At 33.3% G+C, this 26,668-nt stretch overlaps 1 protein-coding gene across 1 annotated transcript in view; it reads right to left on the minus strand.

Annotated features, from left to right (window-relative positions):
- Nucleotides 1-18,259: 18,259 nt before the first annotated feature.
- Nucleotides 18,260-26,668, minus strand: part of LOC117123982 (sodium-coupled neutral amino acid transporter 9-like) — a gene marked incomplete at its 5' end in the record, with an annotated part of 14,331 nt that continues 5,922 nt past the window's right edge. The window contains 6 exon segments of the mRNA XM_033270083.1: nucleotides 18,260-20,536; nucleotides 20,821-20,910; nucleotides 21,612-21,760; nucleotides 22,305-22,409; nucleotides 23,569-23,675; nucleotides 25,654-25,743. Of these exon segments, the coding sequence (XP_033125974.1) occupies nucleotides 20,368-20,536; nucleotides 20,821-20,910; nucleotides 21,612-21,760; nucleotides 22,305-22,409; nucleotides 23,569-23,675; nucleotides 25,654-25,743 (710 nt within the window).

Genomic DNA, 26,668 nt, shown 5'->3' on the forward strand with positions numbered 1-26,668 from the left:
CCTTGCCTATTGCTAATCTACAACACGCATGATTATATCATTAATAATTTAGGATATGACCATAAGGTCTAGCACTGTACGTGTGACAAGAGACCAGCAATAGCTGAACGAATGCATATCAACATATTAAATTTATTACATAATTTAGAAGTTAAACATTCGCCGACTAGACTTGGGAATGGATTAAGTTAACTCCAGGTGGAAACTCGGAAAATAAACCATGCCCGCATTCTCAACGGCTTTTTATAAAGGCAACTGCTCATGAGTAAGTGTGCGTGGCATGTTGTCGTTAATTAAATGCACAACAAGCATTAATGTGTACACTACATCTTAATGGGCAGAACTACTTAAAACGTAAAACACAGCTGTACCATACTTTTAGGCATGGGATTGAAAAGGCCGTTGGGAGTGGTAACAGTTACGAAGCAGCTCGCATAATTCAAACCTTTGACCAATTACTTTGTTTTCAAATAATTTATTTTTATTTATTTGTTATTCAATCTGGGGTAATGACGATTTATTCGCAAGAAACCTACAGTTACTTTTCTCTCATACCTAGTCGGCTGCATAAACTAAGTCTTAAAATGAGGGTTTGTTTACACATTTTTTTAGTTGCAAGAATTCCTGGTTTTTGTTTAGATTTCAAACTGAGAACTATGTTTCAGGAAGGCAAACAACTCAAGCACCAAGCTCAGACTATTTTTTCCATGATTACCATAATTCATGTGCACTCACATAATTTTTTTATGTATACAATATAATGAATTTGATTTGTTAAAAAAATTAAAATGACAAATTTAAAAAAAACAAAAAAAACAGAATATAATAAAAAGTACATGCAAATAATCCAGATAATCAGATTTGTTTAAATAAGTGAAGAGCCCTCTAAGTTTCAAATAACAGTAAATACTTTAAAAAATAATAAAGACATAGATCCATAATTATATTGTGATTACTGATAAAGTACTGTAGTGTATTTTTTTTAATTTCTTGTTTTTAATATTAGAAGAAACAAAATGCTATAAGTTATTGTACCCTAATCAACAAATGTATTGTTTCTTAGAAATTCCTAATTGCAATAATTCATTAATTGTTGATTTTCATCATAGCCTGACGTATTGCCGTCATGGCTAATGTCTAAAGAATGAATTGGTTTCCTTCTCGGAATTGTTGCCCTTCCATAATGTGTGTGATGTGTAAGGGGAACTTTATGTGCAAGGAGAATTTTAGCTATGAAGACACTGTACATTATGCAATGTGGGAAATGAATGTTCAAATATTCAAGAACCAATTTGTTCCTAGAAATGTCTAGAAATTTAGGCATTGCTTACAAAAACCATTATAAATTGATATTCAACTATTCAAAGTGTTAACAGTACACTTAAAATCCTTGATTTAACATGATCTTTAAATCCAGGCTCCAGAGAAAAAACAACTTTTTGATATGTTGTAAAACTGATTTTTTAAGACACAAAAAGCATATTTACTGAAAAACCCTGGAACTGTATGAGGTACAGCTAAAGTGTCCCACCTTTTTCCCCAGCTTCTAAATATTTGAAAAAAATCTGTATCATTAACAGTTCCCGAATTTTTTCATCGAACATCTCATGTGTCTTAAAAAAATCAAATATACAACATATCAAAAAAATTTAAGAGAAATCTTCATCGGAAGAATTATTCTAATTAAAAAAGCGATCATAAACAAAACCCACAGAGGTGTTTACGGTTTGCATGCATGGTTACACTCTAGAGTATGGTAAAATTCTATTAGGTATTCGAGATCTAGAAATTAGACTGTCTCCACACAAATTCAGGACATTATGAACGCTCCAACAACTCTGTGGAGACACAACAATTAGCTGCCATTCCGAAAGGTCTGCTGTTGCTATGAGTAGTAAGAGTAACGATAACCTGTCTCTTATACACATCTAGATGTGTATAAGAGACAGAAAATCTGTTTTTGTTTAAAGAATTACATTTTTTTACAAAATTCATTCAGTGGATTTAGGGAGGGGTCACAGAGGAAATGTACCCCCAGTTTTTGTAACTGGCATCTTATTGTTTAACAGAAAAAATGAAAAATGGCATCTGGAATACCAAATGCTACAATATTTTGTAACAGCATACACGAATCATACAATTATTGGATACTTATTTATCTGCATAATTGTTATGTAAGTCTATGTGAAATTGGTGAAAAATTCTGGATCCGCCCTGAATGTGGGCAGGTAGATATTTCTCGCTTCTTTGTTTCACAAACTGGTGTACTGTAAAAATTTAAAAATTGTTATAATTCCCATAAGAAACAAGAAAATAGGTCTAGTTTGCACAAACCTGACACATTTCGTGGCACAAGAAAACAAGTACCTGGTTCAGCACTTTTACTGTACACCCTTTGCCAGGAGAAAGTCATAATATACTAACATATACTGTAGATACAATCATACCATATCTCTACATATGGCTTCAATCAATTCTTATTCAAACACACAATCAAGAGCCAAAGTTGATATGGCATGTGGGAAAGATCAACTGATAGAACACAAATGCGAAAAAAAAAAAAACAAATTCAAGTCACATTTGAACACATACAGTAACTATGATTACCTGCCAACCTCTCCTTAAAGGGACAGTTTCTTATATAATTCATCAATTAAAAGAAAATAATAATCATAAATTATTAGTAAAGTACACCTATAACTATAGTACTACTGTATGTGTTATAAAACATATTACTAATAGTTATAAACAATAAAGAAATCTACAACTGGACTTGCATATTTTTATGAATAGCTGGAAAAAGTAATTTAAATGTAAAAGTGGTAATTTTAAAAAATTAATATTAATATTTTAATTATTGGCTACCTACCAATTACAATCATAATCAATCACAGTGCAAATATCTCACGTTATATTTGCAATAATTTATTATTGGCTCACCATGAATATGATGCAAGCATGTGGGACTTACTGTTGTACTGTGTACTACTTTAATTAAATTAAAAATAAAAATAAAAATAAAAATAGATAAAAATAAAAATGCAGGCAGTATTAATATCACCAATCTAATTGGATCTTTTGCCACATGTTTGACAATTATCAAAGACCTAATTTCCCAGGGACCAATATTAAGGTTAAGCTGCAATGACTGTTTCATGCGTGTGAAAGTTCTAAACAATATTTTTCTACAGTATTTATCTAAAAGCAACAAGAAAACACATTTGAATGAAGGCCTGATATAATCCTAAACACATTCAGATACATCCTGCCAAAGTCAGGCCTACTCTTCAACTCAACCGAGAGGTCGGGGTGTCAATCCCTAGCTGGGCAATTCCTTTGTGTCCTTGAGCAAGGCACTTTTTCTTGCTATTCTCCACCCAGTTGTATAAATGGGTACCTGGTGGGGTTGCCTGCTCCTGCGCTGATTACCAGCAGCAACACTTAAACCATGTAGACCCAATGACCAGGGAAAAGAACTGCGCTTTATAACCACAAGGAAGAGGTGCATTATTATAAATGCTCGTACCAATACTAGTATTGGTTCTGGTAGCCGTCTTTTTGAGATGCATCTCGCAATTTTCTGAAAGACGTCTTGTTGAAGTTCTACAGGGCTTGATGATTATTACATGATTATTACTCACACCCCTTGGATACTGTTGCTAAGGCCCAGAAAACATGGAGCACGTGTATTTGTGGCACTACACGTGTTGTGGGACAGACGCGTACCCCTTTCCCAGTTCGGTTTGTAAAATCTGATTGACATTCCAGGGAGGTTCATTGTTCCCTAACTGTAAGCACTGAGATCGAGCCAACATTTCCCACGGTATGGTTCTATTTCATTATTTTGCCTTTTAATCTATTTTAAAAGGCAAACGATGGCTAGCTCTTGACAGAGATCAACGGTCAGAAAATGCCACTTCGTTAGAATTTTCAATAAATTTCAATATATCTTGACAAACTTTTAGTAGGCAAAAACTACATATTCGTTTTCGCCGGACTTTTCTATAAAGCAATACTGAAAATCTCAAAATGACACAAATCAACATTTTATTGTGTACTCTTCTGGGAGAGGGAGGAGGGGCAAGGGGAGGGGAGGCCACAGAAAAGAGCATGTTTTGTACTCTTATGATTAATGAACAAATATTATTTAATATTTATTTGGCAAAAAGCCAATACAAAATTACGGGAATGCATACTGCACATTAGTAGTCAAAATGGACTCACTGTACCAAGTTGCACATTTTTATTACAGTACCACTGCTCACATGTTAATATTAATGCATTAAATTATCCTTTATTGTTCTGAGATTTTCAAACACATAATGTCAAGGTTCAATGATTTATGATTTGAGAAATTAAAAAGCGGAAAATACGTTCATTGCTACTCACGATAATGAATGTAAAATGCTTACGCCCTCTGGCAATGAAAGTTAATTTAAAATCCTCATTTGAGTCTGTATATAATCATAAATAATCATAACAGGGTTTAAAAACTTCCTTCTTACCCCCTCTGCTCTTTAAATATGCAGGGCGCTACCCCTTCTTACAGAAATATATCTTAAACCATAATCCCTCCTGTAAAAACGCATCTTAATTAAATATTTATGATAATAACAATATCATAATCATCATTGGGACACTTGGAATTAAGACACTAAATTTCGGCATCAAGAAAATTTGCATTGTTTTTCATTATTTTTTTTCAAACAAAATCACTTTTCTAAGTGGCATATCCCATCACAAGACACAAAAACACAAGATACTCTACATAACCAGAGTGTTATGTTACCATGAGAGAAATTGAACCTAGGACCACGGGATCGGATGGCAAGCATCTTAACCACCAAACCATTCAACTCTATTCCTACTGATGGTTGAGTACTGTATTCCAAAAAGTATGCCAGCAAATATTTAAAATTTTATGACCTGTTGTCTTCAATATGCAAGAGAAAAATCTATTCAAAAATTGGCTATTAATTAATTAATTAATTAATAATAATAATAATAATAACAATAATAATAATAACAATAATATTGATAACAATAAAAATAACAATATCAACAACAATAATAATAATAATAATAGATTTTTAGACATAAAAAAAATGGTATGGTGTTATGCCATTGGTTGATTGTTGATCTATTTACTCCTGAAGATTAAAGCGTCTCCATTTATCCTTGCAGTTAATTAATTACTTCTAGTTGATTAATCTCAACAGAAATCAAACATCCACAAAACTTCAAAAAGGAAATGGAAATTGAAGGTCCTATGTACGTAGTTTGATAAAATATGAAATGTATTGTATAATTAATAACATCTTTACCTGAAATATACTGTGTGTTTGCACATGAATTATTTGTATAGTAGTCTCTAAAGCGGTTTCATTTGCGAAATTCAACAAAATAAAACAGATTGAATACAAATTTGTTGCCATGGCAATGAATGGCATTTAAAAATTAAGAGAATGGGTACTTAGTTCAAAGTTGATTTTCATAATTATCACTGAGAAATATTTTCAAAGCAGATGCTGAAAATCCGTTCTGCGTCGCCAGACATTAAGCTGAGCTCAGCAAATTTTTCTTGATATTTTGCCATAATGCGTCAGTAGAGATACAAATTAAATGAAGAACGTGACAATGACATAACAGCTTGGAAGAGAAGCAAAATCAATTGCTGATAACAATATCAGATTAATAGATTGTTTGTAATCTTAAATTTAGAATCAAGAATGATTTCATCATCCAATAAAACTACATTATTACTATTTTATTTTAAGCTAACAGAATATTCGGTGGTCATTGACGTAAATTAATTACATTGACAATTTAGCAAAGGAGACAGTAGGACTAATTATGTAAAATAGTATTATTTAGACCTATAGAGAAATAAATAAATAAGAACCAGGGTACAACAATTTTACGTTGGTATTCACTGTTGTTTATTATTATATTTATTTAATTGTCATATCACAATTCATCAGTGTTTTATTTTAATTTATTTAATTCATTTTACAGCAACTTTACGGTTGAAATAATTCTTACTGTAGGATCGTTTCCTTTAGAAAAGATAAGAGAACTGAAGAATACAGTAAAATGACTATCTGATACATTTTGCCATTTGCAAAGGAAATATTTACATACAAAATTAACATATCAGGCCCGTAGCCATATTCTCCAGATGGAGGGGGGTCTGGGGTCGAAGCCCCAGTGGGGTCCGTGAAACTCCCTTTTTTTGCTATAAATGCAGTTATGTTTGAAAAGGTTCTGCAGCAAAACATTCCATCTGAGTCTGGATGGGTTGTGCATTAGTTGGGTTGGAGGACTCATTCGGAATATTTGAGGGAGGGGTATTCGCTAGAAAAGAGTGGGGATTTGCAAAAAAAAGGGAGGTTTGCAAAACATTAAAAACCCCACTGGCTACGAGCCTGCATATTGTTTTTACTTTTATTCCCTGTTCATTTTATCATTAAATATATTTGGTTTCATGACATTTTGATACATTATTAGGTGTACAGTACATTTTTTATATGATCAAAAAACAAGTAATAAAACGTTATAAAACTTATCACATATTACCTTTAGTTATCACATGACCTTTAGTTATTGAAGAAGGTCAGAAGACTGAGAAATAACAACTAGTTTGTTAAACCATAGAGGAATAAATTCCTCCATGGTTAAACAATGAACAATTCGCAAAAACTGCTTTAAAAAATACAGTATACAATGTTGAATCATGAATATAAAAATGTATACCTCCATAGTCACCTATGATAAAAAAAAATGGTTTGGTTGTCTATGACGATAATCAACAGAGTTCATAGAATATATGATATTATATTTTCAATACACAACAAAAAGCTGAGACACTATAATTTTTTTTTTTTTTTTGTAGAGAGTTGATGAAAACAAGTATGCCTCATCCAAAATAAAATGAAAACTGGGTCAAAGATAAATCAAAAACATCTTGATAGATAGGGACAGGATTCAAGAATTCATTTTTTTAGCATTTTCAAGTAGCGATTAAGCCCGTCTCTTGCTAGTGCCGCCACTTCTCAAGGGTCCAGCCTTATAATATGCACCTCACCTGTCACATTACCAAGTGATAGCTTGAAGGCATTTAGCTTCAACCTTGGCAGCCACGTAATATTTTAGCACCTACGCTAATTGTTTAATCCTTTGTTCCTCAATTGTTATATAATCTGATTAAAATGTAATTTATGATGAGCATTTAATCTAAATAAATTTTGGCAGTGTCGTTGAAGTGGCTCATTGCCTAAAGGTCCGAGCTCGAAAAACAAAACAAAAAAATAGGTCCAATAAAAAAATGTTTAGTTTTTTTTCCTATACATTCTAAAACCCCGGTATCCAATCAAATCCAACTTTTTCTTTCAGCTGGCAAAAGATAATAACCACATAATATCAACACTTGAATCATCAAATATTATGAAACACCAAAAGATAAAGATAAAACATGATGATTATTGGAACCATGTACAATAACATGTAGTGTGTCGATAAGACATAAAAATGTTTGTAGGCCATAAAGTGCATAGTGTAACAATAACACACTAAGTGCTCAGTGGTTACTCTAATTTACAATACAACTAGATAACACCACCCGCATTGAAAGGTACACACTTGTTTTTACAAAGTAATCCACTCACCTTTTCATTTACACCGGTTAAGCTTTTAGAAATCAAATATCTTCATCCAATTCAATTTTTAACTGTTTTTGAAGTGGCCCTTAGCTTAATATTGATTAGATGATTTAAGCACACAACTGGGTAATAGGATCACAACTACTCCAAGTACAGATTAATATAAAAACCAGCGTTGCTCAATAAGCATGTGTGTGTGATAGGGTAGGGCCTGAAGTAATTTGGATCCCTTTATTAAATCGTTACAGTCGAATACTTTAACTATTCCTGACACAAAAGGCAATTCTTATCACCAATCTGAGCACTCTGCAGGCAGTAATTACCAACACCATGCTCAACAGGTACTCAAGCTGGGCCTAGCGTAATATCAATATTACATTTCATTTTTCACTGAGGAAACACAATCATGAGCTCCAACGGCGGTAACGTTTGTCAAAGCAAACACAATAAAAAGTGTGTAAATGAGAAGTCTTTGAACTTTAGTACAAAACTTACAAAAAATAAACACAGACCTATAGATTACAATAAATACTGGTGACGTGTAGAAACCAGGTGTTGAAAAGGTGCTGTTTTCGGTACACTGTGTAGTTAGGTAATTTTTGGTATACTGAGGCCATTGGGGATTCAATCTACGCAAAAATGGTTATAATTACAAGGTGTAGTCTCAGGCAAGACTATCTTTACCCCACATTAGCAAAATGGTTTTTTTTTTAAATATCTTGGATGAGGGTGGAAAAAAATAAAAATTAATATCATTTTTGTTATTAAGATACTGTACACTGTGTAGTTGGATAACGTTAGAGGCCCGTGAAAGGATGTAATCTATGTAATTTATGCCATGGTATGAATTACAAAGTGTAGTCTTCTGCTAATATATACCCCTTGTTTGTTTAGCAAACTTTAGTTTTTGAAAGGTTTAACAGAAGAGGCTGGCAAAAATTAATTTCATTTTTAGTAAGAAAATGGTTCTAACAATTTGCATCTAGCAATACATGTATAGGTTGAGGATATCCACAATCTCTTATATGTAGATCCCATGGCACCAATCCCCTGCCAATTTCTGTCTAACGCAAATCAATTCTGTTTGCTAATCTGTAACAATCAATATATAAGATAGCCTTATTGTATATAGAATACACATAGAATAAGCAGTGCAAATCTATATGAAACAATTTAATAGAAATTGTTATAACATAATCACATCTAAAAACCTGTAGAAAAATGTTTACCTAACTTATTATAGGGTAGTTTTGTACAATATTCAACGACAATGAAACAAAGCCACCGAGAACGAGGCAATGATACATCATTTGTGATAGATAGCCACATTGATGTAAACAACACATCATATCGCTCTACAGATGCGATATGTGATTGGTTGAAATCCACTGCCGGATCTTTAGACCCAAGCAACAATGGATCTGGTACCGGAACGCTAGCCACAGCGTAAAATGGAATCAAACGAAGTGTTGAAACCATACAGTTAAGCCGACGGCAAAACATGCGCGCGGATGATTTTTTTAATGACGATTCGTTCAGACTGCTGCTGAGAATAAGCAGACAGCATCGCATCGTTTAGCGTTCACATGGAGTGAAGATTGGCAAATAGTCATATGACCATTGTATGATGCAGCGGCTTAAGAGAACAAAATGGGTGAAACTCCCAAGATTACAGATGGCATATACCCCAACCCTCTTTCCTCAGATCATATGCCTTTGATTTGCATCTCGCCGGAAGAACTTTAATATATCACTGCTTTTACTTGAAGAGGAAGAAGCACTTGTGTTTAAAGGCTAGTCTTACCAATTTAGCTATTAGTCCTTAAAGTACTACAATCGTCCATGTTTTATTTGGTTAGCTCAGTGGTTCTATCTTATGAGACAAGACAGGATATGCGAATAAAGAGATTTGTGAAGACAATACCGCTCCAGTGTGACTAAGAAATATCATAAATTACTAAAGCATCAGCTTTTAAAGACGGAAATAATTGTCAGCATTTTGCATCATCACATATAAAATCAATGGGTGAGTTGAATGGCCAAAAAGTCGTTACTTCAAACATAGTTTGCTAATAGAAGGCAGCAGAGTTACTCTTCCATTAAGCATCCTGTCTCCATTTAATTTACACCCTTGAGTTAATTGGCTAGATAATAATTATGTAATCACAGGGAACTAATTACAAAAATATCACTTAATGCCCTCAAGCGAATGCTTCTTTACTGCTGCCTTTAAAGTTACTGCGGAAACATGTGGATGATGTGTAAGCAAGATTCTACCCCGGAAAATAACCCATCCCGCAAATTATTATAATTAATATTTTCATATATTTACTATAGCTGTATTATCTATTGTCTACCAGAATGGATCATCATGCACAGCAAAAAAAAAAACTGATGGGTTAATAAAGCTCATTTATGGGCGAGTCGAGTGGCCGAGCGGTAAGGCAGGGGCGTCGCTAGCTCCAGCCTTAACATCGGCGCTGATTCCAGTCACTCCTCGCTCATGTTCTTTTGGTAGAACCTAGACATCTCGGATAAGGACTTAAAATTGATGTCCAACTTGTGTGCACTTTAATGAACCCACTTTAGGAAGAGTAAGGGGTTACCCCGACGTTATGGTTAATTTCAGCCCGTCGTTGTGGAATGATGTGAATATGTAGCTACCATGAAGTACCTTTTTATGGTGGGTAGGTATTAACAGACCACGCCCATATGCAATTCAACATAATGACACTGCAAGTTATGGGTTATTCTCCTGCATTTACCTTCACCATTATTTGACGACACAAATCTCCTGGATAAGGCATTTTCCAAATTGGGACCATTGGGATCCTTATGAATGGCACTTCTTTCATAATGCATCGAGATGGGCACAGACCATTATAAAAGGGCCCCGGCCACTAGGGTGAAAAAAAGAAAACACAGGTCTCCCTCCAATTAAAGACGACTTTTGGGACCAGAGTTTCCATGGTCTTTAACAGTTTTGGTCTCTAATTAGAATAATAAAAGATAAAATTATAAGACATTTGTAAATTTGGGACCACAGAAAATTGGTCTTTAATTGGAGGTGGTCTTTAAATAGAGGGAGACTTGTACATTGAAAAAATATCACCTAGTTTGTACTGTACAGGGTATGAATAATCATGTCTTTGTATACTGTATGCCGACAAGCTGATAGCTTCCAAGGTTTTACCCCTATTTACATTTAATATTCCTATCACTACACCCCATTCCCCTCACCTCCCCACAACCACGTGAACCATTAGCCCTCATACCTTTGGCTACTTGAGTAAAATATAATGGAAGACCACTCCAAGACTTATATTCATTTAAAATACACATCTAAATAGCAAAAATATAGTATGTTTTTAGTGGCTTTACACCTTGACATTCAACCGAGACTCAAGACTTTTGTTTATATTTTTTTACATTTGGGACGAAAATTTCACAGTAACGATCATAAACAAAAATTAATAATCAGATAAACACAATTATGATTAAATACTTCCCTTAATTGAATTTCATAATGTTAAATTTCCTTGGTATGTTTCATTAACCAATTACAGTTTTCACCAATAAAGGGAGACAAATTGCCAGTCCGGCCTTTGTCCAAATGTCATCTTGTCCTGAGGAGGAAGTGGACAGTCTAGACTAGGTACAAATTAGTCCAATGGACAGGTCGGCTTAGATTATAAGCTTGGCTTGTTATTTCTGCATTTAAGTCAATAACTCTTAAAACAGCGGCGGGAAAAGTCTGGCAACAATGGCTTCAGGATATGATTAATAATTGAATAATAAAAGAAATACTTAATGAGAATTCACTGACTGTGCACTGATTTTTGTCATTTGATTGGAACTTAACTAGGCCTAGGCCTAATTAAGTCTATATAATATATTGATATTTTTTTTTATAATAATAATAAATAACAAAAATAGCAGAAGGTACAGGTTGACCAGCTGGCAAAACCCAAAAACTTCCTAACCCTCCTACAACAATACTGCTGAGCAGGCTTGATTAAATAATCATATCATTAGCCATAGGGGCTAAACCTAGGTAGGCCTAGCAGCTTGGCCTATGTATAGGTAGTATTTATAGGCTTAGGCCTAGGCCTAAATTATGAATGAATAGGGCCTATTTATTATAGTATTATGCAACACTCACTGAGTGACAGTGACAAGGACATGAATCTTGTATCATTTGTGACATTTCAAACAAGGCTTATGCTGTATCATCACATCTGAGTATCAACTTCTACACAACTGGATTCGTTATTTTCAAACTAGGCCTATTGCTAAAACCCCCTTATAAATTAAAACCCAAGGCCACCAGCTAATTAAGTGCCAACAAATAGTGTTTAGCGAGATCATAGGGGGAACGCAACCACTTGTTGGCCTGGGTGGGTGACCAGATGTCACACCTGTTTCGCCGCACAGCAGCGATGGCCCACGCGCTCTGAGAAAGTAACAACACAAGCAACATTATTTGCATTCACATTTACTTACGGCCTAGCTGTTTGCTTCTTTAACGTATAATAAACCTACTAGTAGTATATTGTAAGTACACTAGAACGAACATGCTTACCTGTCCGTAGAGCTATCAGATTCTATAGTCTTGACCAGGCCTACTTAACTACGCGACCGCAAAATACTCTACTATTTGTATTTTCTGACACAATTTTTATACAGTATGGTTCGCGCCACCAATTTTATTTCATACTGTTGGAGCAGACCAATAAAAACGATGAATTGTCCCGTGCTAAATACCAAAGAAATTATAAAAATATTTTTTTGAAATTAACTTGCCCATTTTAAAGTAACATTAAAGTTATCAACTTTAACATAGACTTAGTGTCTTAAAAAATGTCTATCCACCAGTTTACAGCGAAAAATGACAGGAACACTTCCAGTCACTGGAAGTGTTTTATTATTTTTATTTTTTGGTTTAAAAATCCGGGTACACATTTTTTAATTCAATAATTTTTATGCACAAGTTAATATTTGTATGCAATTGCAATATGAGCAAGTTTATTTCAAAATTATTTTTTTAATGATTTTTTGACATTAGCAAGGGACAATACATCTTTAAGTATAATTTTGTTTTTAACTGTAAGTGTAATGATAAAATATAAATCATAAATGAATATTTCTGTATTGTAACAAGTTTTGTCGATAAAATAGACCCATCGGCCTTTATTCGGATATATCGGCTGATTATTATTGTATTTGTTTACAGCATGTTACTGTTTGTCTGATTTTCTGTGTCCGTGTATTAATTCTGAATTTAAAACAACATTAGGCCTACTTCATCTGTGTATGGTAGGATGGTGCATGATAGTGAATAAAAAACACAAAGAGTAAGAATGCAAGATCTAACTATTTCTTTGGAAAATATTATTATTTTATAATTGTCTATTTTTATTATTGTCTATGCGTCCTATGGAAATAAAACATGGGTCTGCTATTGAAAGAATACTCTTAATTATTATTAGGCCTATTATTAGAGCGATTTCGCAACCTTACGCAAACGATAACGAATACGTTACGTCATTATCATTATCGTCATTCGTGACTAGAACCTTCTCAGCAATATGCTGTGAGCTGAATATGATCCCTAATTCATGCAAAAAATATGAATCGCCTACGTTGTAACAGTTGTGCTATTCTGTGGGAAAGGAACGTTAGTCTAAAAATATGATGACGTAACCGTAGGTCTATTCGTTATCGTTTTCGTAGGCTTGCGAAAACTCCTAACTTCTGTAGGTTACATAGGCCTACAGTTACATTGTCTGTGTTAAATGTTTACAACCCTCTCATTCAAAACATTACATTGATAAGATAATAGCTTCTACTGAGAGAGATCGGAATAAATCAGTTGTAATTGTCTTATTCATGCGTCTGTGAGAGAATTAACCGTTGTAATGTTCAATTTTTAAGGTAGATAAAATAAAGATAAATCTTCTGCCGAAAAAAAAAATCGCAAAATACTTTTAAAATAAATTATATCCTTAAATAGCTCATAAAAAATCAAATAAGTTGTTAATTCCAAGCAGAGGTCACAAAAAAATATTTTTCATAAATTTAAATACGTTTTTCTACACAAGTTGATTACCAACCAATTTAAGGGTAAAATAAAGTTAATCCGTTTCAGAGGCCTACCACCCCCTTCACGTCCAGCTAGGCGTGCGGAACTTCAATACAGCCTTGCATAGTTCAGGTTTACCAGAAGCGAGGTTCATTCGGTAAGGAAATCTAACTGTTAGTTTTGTAAATAAATAATGTGAAAACCTGAGGAACACACAATTACATAAGTAATCGGAGTGTCTCTCCTGTTTCATGGAAAAGCACTATCTCAAAGTCTTCTTTCAAACAAAACAACTATTTTGGCAAAACCATGATATTGATTTTATTCGAATGCACTTTTATATATTTGTATTTGTACATATATAAATTATTTATACTTAAAATATAGCTACAGTATTTGTACATAAAGTATATGTAATAATATGTGTAAAAACCGGTAAATATGATTTATTCTGTCAGACTAAGAGTGTAAGTACAGTATATTTAAACACTTTAAAAAAAATTATTATTATTATCTACCATGTGTTTGATGATGCTATTGATTTCAATTGCTATACGTACAACACGAATGTCAGTGTGTTTTGACGTGTAACAGACTGACAGACATTGGATCTTATTAGTATAAAATAGATAGAAGAAGATTTAGATAATATTGTAAAGTTTTGTACAGGCAAAACTAACAGAGGGCGACAGACTGATATTTTCTCTTATCAGCTTATCGCACGCTTAATTATCGAAGACTCGCAAGGCAAATGTTATAGAGGGCGGCAGACAGATATTTTAACTTATCAGCTTTAGTTATCGTGACGATCACACATTTCGCGAAGCATCTTAAATCATTTTCATATTGACCAAACATAAATAAAGGTAATAGAATTATCACATATATCAAATCAATTACTGACCGATTTTATAATTTCAATATGATATTTTATGGCGATATTTTATGGAAGACTATTGCGGTTCCAACGTTAAATTATGCTTGTTCTGTTTGGGTTAATATAGGCAAAGCAGGAAAGATATTGATAAACTTGAATCGCTCCCGTTGAAGGTGGCTCGGTTAATCCTAAACGCTAATAGAAACACGTCAAAGGAGGCTTTATATAGGGATTTAGGGTGGGTTCCAATTAAGGTAAATACGGACAGGATATATCAAAAGCATTTCTTTTTTTACATGTTATAATGTAATGGGATTGGATGAACACCGATGGTCGAATTCTATCATGTCGAAGTTTATTTAACTGTACTGAGCCTCGCTACAAATTAATTCACATTTTTATCAAGACCTGCAAGTGCATTAGTTTTGACATGATTCAATTTTCGATACTTCCTGCCTTGGAAATGCTCCAAATAATGCTCAATTTGTTAAATGTTTTAAAGGCCTTCTACATGATTCAAACATTGCTTTTTGGAAATGAAATGTAACTGAGAAAATCTTCTCTTCCAAGTTCTCTTGCATAAAGCATACTCCGTTTCTAGAAAACTACTACTATAACGTCAAACAGATTTTTTATGGTGCAAGTTTGAAATTCAAACTTCGATCAAGCACTCCAAAGGTAAAAAGTATGCTGGTAAGCCTACATGTAATTTGTGTAAAAATGGTTTGTAGGATACTCAAGTGACTTTTTATTTACCTGTAACAAACTTCACGCAATTATCTGAGAAATATAGCAATTTAGAAAACATGTTAGCATTGCCGATCATTCAAATATATGGGAAGACTTAATTTCTAGTGATTGAAACACGAAATTAAACTGTTTCAGGAGGAACTGACTATTATAATTTTCTATAACGATGTTGACACAATCTTATATCTTCGACAAATTTTGTAAAGCATTTATTTAAAAGGCATGGAAACCTTGAAATGAAATGTTAAATGAATGATTTATAATGTAAAGATTAAGCCTGGGTTGTTGATTTTTTGCCGATATTTTTGTGATATTTTTAGTATGCTTATTGTAAAATTATGTGATTTGGAAGGGATACACTTAATAAATTGTTCATCTGGAAAAAAATTGTTGAGTGGTTGGGTTCTGTGTGAATGGGAGTGTCACACGTGCTGGCGCAGCACGGGAAATGGCATGTACTAAGGGAAATGTTGGTTGAGCCATCGGAGCGTGTCCCTCCCTACTGAATCATATAATTTAGTTTTACTGTTTTCTTGAATGCTTGTTCGATTTTACCAATTTTCTGTTTCTATTGTTACTGTATTTTTAATTTGTATATTTCTGTAGTAGACTTAACTTTTTGACAGCTTTTTTGCTAATTATCTTGTTTTATGCCACTGATATAAAAGTGTATATCCAAATAAATTATTGTTATGACAATCAAACCAACCTAATGTCAATCAACTAAAAAAGTGGAAACGCTATAAATTAATGGTTTTCAAATTGATTTGTGACATTTATATATTTATTTAAAAAAAAACCCTAAATGAATATTTACATTAACTTTTTTTTAATACTTATCTACTTCTCATATTTTTAAATCTTAATTGTATTACTGTACGTAGTTTTTCATACCATTTCATAGCGTTTCATATAATTTCATATCATTGCATAATTATTATTTCATTTCATACTATTTCATATGATTTCATATCACTCCATACCATTTCATATAACTTCATATCATCTTATTTAATTTCATTGTATTTCACTACAGAGGAGCTTATCTTCACGAGTGGAGTTAGATTAGCGGTTAAGATGCTTGCCTTCTAATCCCATGGTCCTGGGTTCAACTTCTTTTCAGTGGCGGTGCCAGCGGGGGTGGGGAGGGGTGGCAGGGACTTCAGTCCCCCCATCGGCCAAAACTCGTCGGGCAGTCGGACCAAAAAAATAAATAAATAAATAAAAAAATAGGCCTAGTTTTTCCATCCCAGCAATTTCCGGCCATCTAGAAGTCCCAATTAAAAGAAAAAAACCTCGTTCTAGGAGGAGGAGACATCCCCCTCCCATACACCCCCAGATAATGCTGCGCACTATAGTTACACCCATAAATACTTAGCTCTCCCCGCCACATACATTATATCACTACTATTTCTTTCACAGCAGGACATTTTCTCACGACTTAAAACCATGGCCGGCAGAATGGGGGGAAGGGGGGTGGAGGAAGTGGCTAGTGTACTTACTGTCGCATGTGAAGGGGAAAAAAGCTGTATATATCGGTATATGCAATGAATGAATTTTTACATTTGTGGTTGACATGTTATGACATTTGAGGTAAAAAAGGACATTTTTACATTTGTATAGGTGAAAAGTTGTTACATTTGAAGTTAAACAGATTTTTACACTTGTGGGTGATTTTTTTTTTTTTTACAATCTACAAAATTGCCCATGTGCATGTTAAAGAACGCAGTACACTCTTCGGAAAAAAGAATAGGAAATTGTCTCCTGGCTTACTGCCCAATTTATCAACAGAAGGACCCCACTGGAAATAATTCTTAAGACTTTTTTTTCGTATCCTTGGTTAGAATCACACTGAAAAAATACAATCCATATACAAAAGTTCATTTTCTCAAAACAATAGATATTATTTTTTTTTGTCTTTAACATAACTTACTTAAATAAAAAAATTAGGTTATTCAATGGTAAATCATTGTATTGTTCCAAATTGTTAGCACACTACAGAAAATATCATATCATATATATTAAAACGACATAAATGGCATGTACTAAGGGAAATGTTGGTTGAGCCATCGGAGCGTGTCCCTCCCTACTGAATCATATAATTTAGTTTTACTGTTTTCTTGAATGCTTGTTCGATTTTACCCATTTTCTGTTTCTATTGTTACTGTATTTTTAATTTGTATATTTCTGTAGTAGACTTAACTTTTTGACAGATTTTTTGCTAATTATCTTGTTATGCCACTGATATAAAAGTGTATATCCGAATAAATTATTGTTATAACAATCAAATCTAACCTTTTGTCAATCAATTTAATTAAAATCAACTAACTAAAAAAGTGGAAACGCTATAAATTAATGGTTTTCAAATTGATTTGTGACATTTATTTATTTTTTTTTTAAAAACTTAAATGTATTTTTACATTAACTTTTTTTTAAATACTGTATTTATCATCTATTTCTCATATTTTTTAATCTTACATTGTATTATGTTGTTTTTCATACCATTTCATATCATTGCATAATTATTTCATTTCATACCACTTCATATGATTTCATATCATTCCATACCATTTCATATGACTTCATATCATCTTATTTAATTTCATTGTATTTCACTACAGAGGAGCTTTTCTTCACAAGTGGAGTTAGATTAGTGGTCAAGATACTTGCCTTCTAATCCCAGGGTCATGGGTTCTGTTCCTGCAGCAGGACTTTTCCTCACAACAACAAAAAATTCCATTCTATAAGCCTCCTAAAGACTCTTGGTTTATAAAGCCAGTCTCACACGTTGTGATTTTCCTTATGATAAGCTGCGCTACAACACTTTTTCGACTACAATTTTTTGAACACGTATAAAATTCTACGATATCATACGCTTTCCTAATGAGCATGTTTCCCCAGAAATAAATATGGTTTATCTTATGTTACTGAACTTGTCGGAGGAAAAAACATGTCGACAGCAATTAAGATTGCTTTTTGTTTATCCTGCCACCGACAAGGGTATTGTCTTGTGTTTTTTGTCCTTTTGTATTGTAGTTTAAATTGGTGAAATAAATGGATTGAAAAAAAAAATTACCAATCAATTATCCTGTTATGTGTACCACTAGATATAAATAATATGTAATACAGAAATGTAAGACAATGATCATTATATACACAAGCTGATCGTTGGTGGCACTATTATTAAACGTTTAATATACATAATTACTGGTGGCGGTTGGTAATGTTAGTAACTTATAAAATACATGATCATTGTGTACAGAATAAATAGCATTCAGATTTTAACAGATACTTTGTACACTGAATATTTCACAAACATTTCTCAAAACTGTTAAATTGATGGGAATATTAATAGGCCATAATAATACGTCATGATAAAAATGTATGCATGTTCTATTATGACATTAGTTATTTCACATTGAATAGTTTCTTGAATAAAAAAAAATAACATTCACACAAAACATTTGTTAGTAATTTTGTAATTTTTGAGTTACTTTACATTTATATTTTTCCTAATTCATTAAGGATCTCACCACTAGCAGGCCAGGATACTATACTAGTACTTTGTGTTATACAATCTTGATACTTTAAAAAATGCAAAATACAGAGAACATGATAAAATAAAATGAAATGAAAAAAATAAATAAATAAATAAAAAAAAATAAAAAAAAGTTTATATATGTTTAAGTCACTTTTTGGATTATTCGAGAATTTACTGGCCTGGTCTTATATTTTGACCTTTCAGTCAAGGTCAATAGTTCAAATTCTGTAAAAATATATTTTTGTTTGTTTCTTCACAATTGAAAACATTCCACTTCATTACCCTTATAATAAAAGACATACTTTACTCAATGGCATGTAGGGAGGTGGACCTCCAAAAAGTCTCATTTCCCCCCACCCCCAGTTCCTCCCACCACAGGAAATATTCAAAATCAAATTAATCAACTTATGTATTGCTTATTAACTTTTTACTTCAATTTACATTTAAAATACAACCAGCGGATTTGAGGTGGGATAGAAATTTTAATGATCAATTCTGCCAAATCATTCTAACTGCTCTCCTTCAAATTATATATTAGTTTCATCAATTTCACCTTAACATTGCTTATGTTCATTTCAAATTTACACACAGTACCAGAATATCCTGAGAATTAATACACAAGTTTAACAAGTATTAGCCTCAAATTCATGTTTACATACAAAATTAATAGTGTGTGTAGCATACAGTATCAGCTTTGTGTCTGTTAGATGCAACTACAGCTATCATACTGTTGTATTCCCATATATAGCCATGATGTGGCTATATATGGTCATGATGTAATCTCATCATGACCATATTTAGGCACAACTGGACTGGGCTTGACAATGTTTAATCAGACATGAAAACACACATGATTAAACCCACTGTGTAGTGTGAAGTGGGTTATATGCTACAAAAATGTTTGTCAAACTCCACAATGTTTGATATAAACTTTGATAGTATACACTAATTCACACATACACAGTACCAGTCCCTCACAAGGTTACTTTAACGCTAGTAATACATTATCAGATATCTGTTAGTTGTTGTCTGACAGTGGGTGTTGGACAATGTGTCTGACGCCCAATATGTCAAACAATATGTAATGTAAAGTAGTTGGATTCATACGCTTGTATCAGATATTTGATCAAACAAATGTATAATTAAGTCTGTTGGAATTTAGAAAACTCTCAACTTAATCAACGTTTACACGTCTGACAATTATCCGGAATAGTATTATTCGTCAAAGATCTTATAATAACAATATAACAAATAGTAACATCGCCTTACAGTAAAACATACTTGTTGTTGATTGTGAGCGTCCCCATTGTTACAGAATTTGCATAAGGAAATTGAAGAGTGCGCTATCTTGTTATTATAAAATCTTTGGTAGTGTGTTAAAACATTTTACGCTGACACAAACAAAAATGAAAGCACTGGTATTATCATGTATAGAAATAATCTCATTTAAAATAAGTTACTATAGAAGTAGAAACTGAGCGATGAAGTTGGCAAGACCAATGGACATAATGACAACATGTACACCTACGATGTACCACTTCAAACTCTTCATTTCTTGTAATCGCAGTAGGTAAACTAGAGATGGTAAAGTAAATACATATGCAAGGCCGCAGAATGATCCTGAAAATCTGAAATTAGTAGAAATATATTAGCATTAATAATAATATTGATGATCCACGTCTCTTTCTATTATACTAAAATTAATATTGTGTAATTTAGTTGTCACAGGCAATTTGTATGTTTATGTATTTTACTATACTATGTGCAATTTTCATGGAACACTGCCCTTGGGGTTGGTAATTTAACATTCCATGCTAGCACAAAATGTTAAAAACTTCACTCTAGTGTTGCATATTGTTACAAAATATGAAATTGATTTAAGATACAAAAAGAAATTTCTCTTTAATATTACCTGATAATTGTTCCTATACTTGGAAAGAAAACAGCAAATAAAATTGCTATAGACACCAGGATTAAATTTAATACTGCAACATGTTTAAAACTGAAAAGAAAGAAAGATAGCATATAGTTTAAATGACTAGTTTTAAATAATTCCATTTTGTCTCTGCTACACATTTTTAAAAATACATATATATTCAGATACCTTATTTATATGAATAAATGCCCTGGGGTGCTTATTGTTGAGAAGGGGTTTTTGAAAGGGGGGAGGGGGGTTTCAAGGGAGGCCTTTATTTTTTTTAAATGTAAAATGGATATGTATATACTCAAATAAACGCCCCTTAATTTCACTGTAAAAGTTGAACTACAACATATAATTACTGCCAGAATTTGTTGTTGCATAATCATATAGACTTATTGATCCCAACCAGGTTAGAAAAAGTTAGAGCATTAATAGGATGTGTTTAGAATGATGTTGCTTCCATTAGATTTGTTTACAGTCTTTTGGGGGGTGGGGCGCATCTATTCGAGGAAAATATAAACACCTTGGGCCATTTATCGATGGTGTTTATTCCAAAAAAGTCTCTAGATGGGGCATTTATTCAAGGGGGACTTTTATTCAAATAAATACGGTATTTAGGTATTCATAGGTATCTGGACTTAATTTTATTTGTACATGAAATGATCACTTGGCATTTCCTTCAATTGTTCATACTACTCAAGCTGGTATATCCCCTGTTGATTTCCATTTCTGGATCCAACACCAAGCTTTCTAATGTACTAACGCTACCCCCTCTAACTCACCTTGGGTATATCTCACCAAAGAACTGATGCATGACCTGAACCCTCATGATGTACATTAACAGGGGGAATAACGAAACCATTTGAAAGAACAGAAATAATCTTGCTGCAAATGCAAGAATGTCCTTGTGTGGAAAATTCTTCAACAGATTCTGTAAAGAAAAAATAAAAAACAATAAGAAAATGAATATACATAGGAATTTATGAATGACATGTGATGGGATGTAAAGGTATGGGGAAGGTGGAGGAAGGTAGGAAATAATCCATCATTTGCAACATCATTCTAGAGAACTGCCTACAGGCAAGTTTAGTGATAGAGATGCACTGGGTTATTTAAAGGCAGACCCAGACAGTGTTGTGTGATTTAGCCCGGTGAAATTTGTAGCATCGGGTCTGTGTGAGTTAAACACAGATGTGACAGTTCGTAGAAAATTAAACATGTTTAATATTCTCCGGACAACCCAAAGCCTATCCCCAACGATAAGTCGTGTTGGCCTGTGTTGTACGACACTTTAGTTAATAACAATAAAAATAATAATAAAAACAATAACAATTAATATAATAAAAATAAATAGAATAATAATAATTTGAATAATAGTGAATAGGCATAATTGATACAAAGCATTGTACAGACCTCAGAAATCTTTTGCTTTAAAGTTTAATTACCAGTCAAAAATATTTGTGTTCAAAACTTACATCTTGTATACAATCCTTTGAACTTGGAAAAGTTACGTAGAATACAACGCCAACAAATGTGTACGTAACTGCTACCAAAAAATATGCTATTGTTAAGTCTCTTTTCTGTACAAATGTAGAAAAAAAAATATATTAATTTTCGTATTTTATTTATAATTTTATTATACGTAGTATGTATTCTGTCTCTTATACACATCTAGATGTGTATAAGAGACAGTTACTATACTATGTGCAATTTTCATGGAACACTGCCCTTGGGGTTGGTAATTTAACATTCCATGCTAGCACAAAATGTTAAAAACTACAGCGAGGGATTGAAACCCCAACCTCAAGGTTGGAACACCAAACTGTTCGTGCTGCGCCAAACCACTTGCACATTTATATGTATGGTAATTTATACGTATGTATGAATTTATATTGCAGTTAAATAAAAAATTATGTCAAATTGTGGGGTACAGTTTTATTACTCTTGTAGTTGTAGTAGCTGTACTTGCTGGCGGTGGTGGCGTTAATGGTAGTATAGTAGTAATAGTGGTAGTGGCAGTGACGTTCCAGTAGAAGCCACCGACTTGAATTCAACATTTTAGAGATGGGTTATAACACAATTCCAACAATACTAATCTGTGGTTAAAATGCTAGATAGGACTGGCCTAGACCGCACAGATAGGTCCAACATTGGGCCTTGACCTGATAGGCCTAGCAGCATTCTTAAGTTAATGTAAGTGAAATATATTCATATTTTGTACATTACTAATTCTTATCTGCAGAGGTGTTAGCAATAGTAGTAATAGTTTACAATAAAATATTAATCCCTCTCAAGACTATCACATTTTATTTGACAAAAACATGCGATATGCCTAAATATGGCCGTGATGACATCACATCACGACCACATATAGGCACATCATTACTATATTATGAGCGTGCAACAGTTTTTTGTCAAAGAAAATTTGGTACGTGTGGACAAAGAATTACGCAATGAACACATACAACACATACGTGAAAAAGAAGATAAATAAAGCCAGGCTCTCATTGCGGTCGTACGACAGTCGCACAACGAATCCAATTCCACTCTCTGTGAGTGAAAGACGACGCGACGCTGGCTGCTGATTGTCGGTGGCAGTCTGAACTGATCGTCATTAAAAATGATCCGTTGCGTGTGTGTCGCCGCGTTGCGTTCTTTATGGAGTCTCGTCGGCCGACGACCGTCGTGCGAGGCGAGTGCCTGGCTTAAGGAAACATGCTTGACTTGGTTTTTACTCACATTATTCTCAGGATGCCTTTGGTTTCTCATTATAGATGAAACACAGTTGTGAATAAAATAACCAAGTGATAGAATCCCAGAGAGGGCAGGAAATGTTGGCTGGAATACTACATAAAAACAGACACTTTTTACATACACAAATATATACATACCGTACATACCCCACAATTTAGCATTTCAGAGTTTATATTATCTATCAGGGGTGGCGCTAGAATTTGCCCGATGGAGTCCCCGACATGGGGGAGGGGGCAGGGGGCGATTCCCCGACGAGGGGTAACATTTACCAGACAAAAGCAAAGTGGGCGTGGTCGAGCTTTGAGCCTGGCTTCCCCCTGGCGCAAGCCCTGCTATCTATGAAATTTGTACACCAATGCTGGTTTTTAGCCTGCCCTTAACGGTTGTATATATGGAATAACTACCAGTAAACAAAACAAGGGTCTATAGTAATGGTTTGCTGTAGATAGCTAAAGCTACTCTCCAATGTTGCCTAATGCCAACTAGTAAAAAATGTAACAAGTAAAAAGAAGGCTGAGACAAGTAAGTACAAACTTTTTTTTCAAACTTTTTTTTATACTTTTGTTCATGGCCCTGTTGCCCAATGATAATGATAACTCAAACAAAAAAATAACCAACTTTATTTTTGACCAGTGCACCCACCACCATGAAAAAATGGAAATTTCAGAGAAAAAGTAATTTTTTAAATTTATTTTTTCTATTACGCCTGTTGCTGCTTTGATATCTCTCAAAAATAAGATATCTATATTTCCTTAATTATATAAATTTAAAGCATCTATCAATGCCAATAAATACAATGTTCACACAAATCAATAATTTTTTATTTTTATTTTCTCATTTGCCTGAAATTTGGCTAATTAAGAAACAAATACTTATTTTTATTTTGATCTCACCCTCCTCTGATAATTTTTAAAAACATAAGTTTGCTAAACAGATATAAAAAGGACTTGCCTAAAACATGTAAGAATGGAAAAGAAATCACTTCAATCTTGAAGTCAATTTGACTATGACCAAACAACAAATAGAAAATACAACTAAAAGCAACAGGTAACAACATTTTAAGAAACCAACTAGATAAAAAAAAAATGTTTTTCATATAAAGTTAAAAGTGTGAAGAAAGATGAATTGACAAAACAGTGCAAAGGAATTAGTTCTCCAACAGAAGCAAGAATCGTGCACATGCTGAAGCAGACAACGGATACACACTACGCCTTACGTTGTTTTCCGGGCGAACTTGATGCCTCATAATGGCTGTGACTGCATTGTGGATGAAATAGCCAAGAGCGAGTATCCCAGAAAAAGCGGGGAAATTCCACTGGAAAACTTTTGTTTGAATTTGATAAAAAGCAGACAGAATCACTATCAATGGGGTACAACCTCATTAAAAAAAAGTTGTTTTTTTTTTTTTCAAATAATAAAACTTAAAACTGTGAATGAATCAATGATTAAAAAATAAGATATAAAGGTAAAGTAGTATTTGGAGCTTTGAGCTAAGCCTTCTTACTTCCCTTTAACAGTTGGGACGACTATGCAACGCTAAAAGAAGGGATGGGGTTCGTTACTCCTAATGCACAAGAAGTCTCTCAGGGTTTTAGCTATAGAAAACTAAGGATGGGTGGTAGACGTTTTAAGGGTAGGTGACTAGTAAATTGGAAAAATGAAATAATAAGAATATATTTTAACGATGGAAAAGGGGGTTAAGGTGGGTTCGGGCCATGAAATTAGCTTTATACTAGGTGAAAAATTTAAAGGCTATATATAAAACACGCTTGGATGGAGATTCAAACATAGTATTAATAATTTAATATAAAGATCATATTAGCTAAGGTAATGCCGTTTACTTTTGTTAAAAGAAGACATATGCATTTAGTTAATAATAGCTTGATTTTTAACTAAAAGAAAACTAAGGTTCAACATAAAAAAAAATAAACATTTGTATGTTACTTACTTAAAGAATAGCTTTGTCTATTCACCTATAAAAAGTTTTACTGTAATCTGTGTATAATTGAAGAAAAGCATAGAAACATAATTGTGGGATAACATTCATCAAGTGATTAGATTTTAACTTACATTTTACGTCGTATTCTTCACCAAAGTGTACACCCCAGCATGCTGCCTTTACGATTACAAATACAAACACAAATACAACAGACATTGTCCCTTAAAAAATAAAAAAGAAAGCATAAGTAACAATAAAGAAAGCGAAACATACTTTTCCACATTCTTTTCTCGACCCAAGAATACTTCGGTTTGGGTGCTGGCATGGTATTCAAATTTCACTTCTTTTTATTTTGTGGTTTTGGTTTCCGTTCCATCTTCACACTTGCCTGATAGCGCTTAGAGACTTTTTGTATTTTGCGCTCTATAAATTAATAACCATTAACCATTAAAAAATATTCCCACAAAGCGCAATGTATGTGTTATACAGTTGTTTGAAATAATTAGTTGCGACAAATGAGTTGCTATACATCGAGTCAATTTTGTATAATCAAGACAAATTTTACGAAGCCACATTTTAACAAAACTCCTTGAGCATTATTTGTTGAAAAGAGTTTTTGAGGGGGAATTTATTTGAGGGCTGTTTATTTGAGAAAGGTGTTTTTTTGTTTTTGTTTTTTTTTTTTTGGTGTAAAATGGATACATACATACCGGTTTGAGAAAATGTAATTCTATTTGAGTAAAATATTAACAGAATGTGGTGAGAATAATGTTGCTTCCATCAGAATTGTTTACAGTCATTTGCGTGGGGGGGGGGGGGGTGGAGCGGTTATTCGAGGGAGGTATTTATTCCAAATGAGGCTTTAGAGGCAGTGTTTATTCGAGGGTGGGCGTCAATTCACAGAGGGGCATTTATTACATTGATTAAACATGATTTTGAGGCACATTTTGTTAAGCTGTTGTTCAGAATTTATAGGAAAACTAACAAGAAATTGACAAGTTGTTTATCTTTAGAGTCAATTTTCAGTATGTTTCCAGACATCTAAATTTCAAAATGACCTCACACTGATTCAAATAAACGCAAGAGCTCTATTTAATTAAGCTTATAATAATAATCTAAATATATTAACATCTCATGTTTTATCCT

The sequence above is a fragment of the Anneissia japonica genome, unplaced genomic scaffold (genome assembly GCF_011630105.1).
Source record: "Anneissia japonica isolate Jap-2015-1 unplaced genomic scaffold, ASM1163010v1 scaffold287736_len1891122_cov214, whole genome shotgun sequence".
NCBI classification, from domain to species: Eukaryota; Metazoa; Echinodermata; class Crinoidea; order Comatulida; family Comatulidae; genus Anneissia; species Anneissia japonica.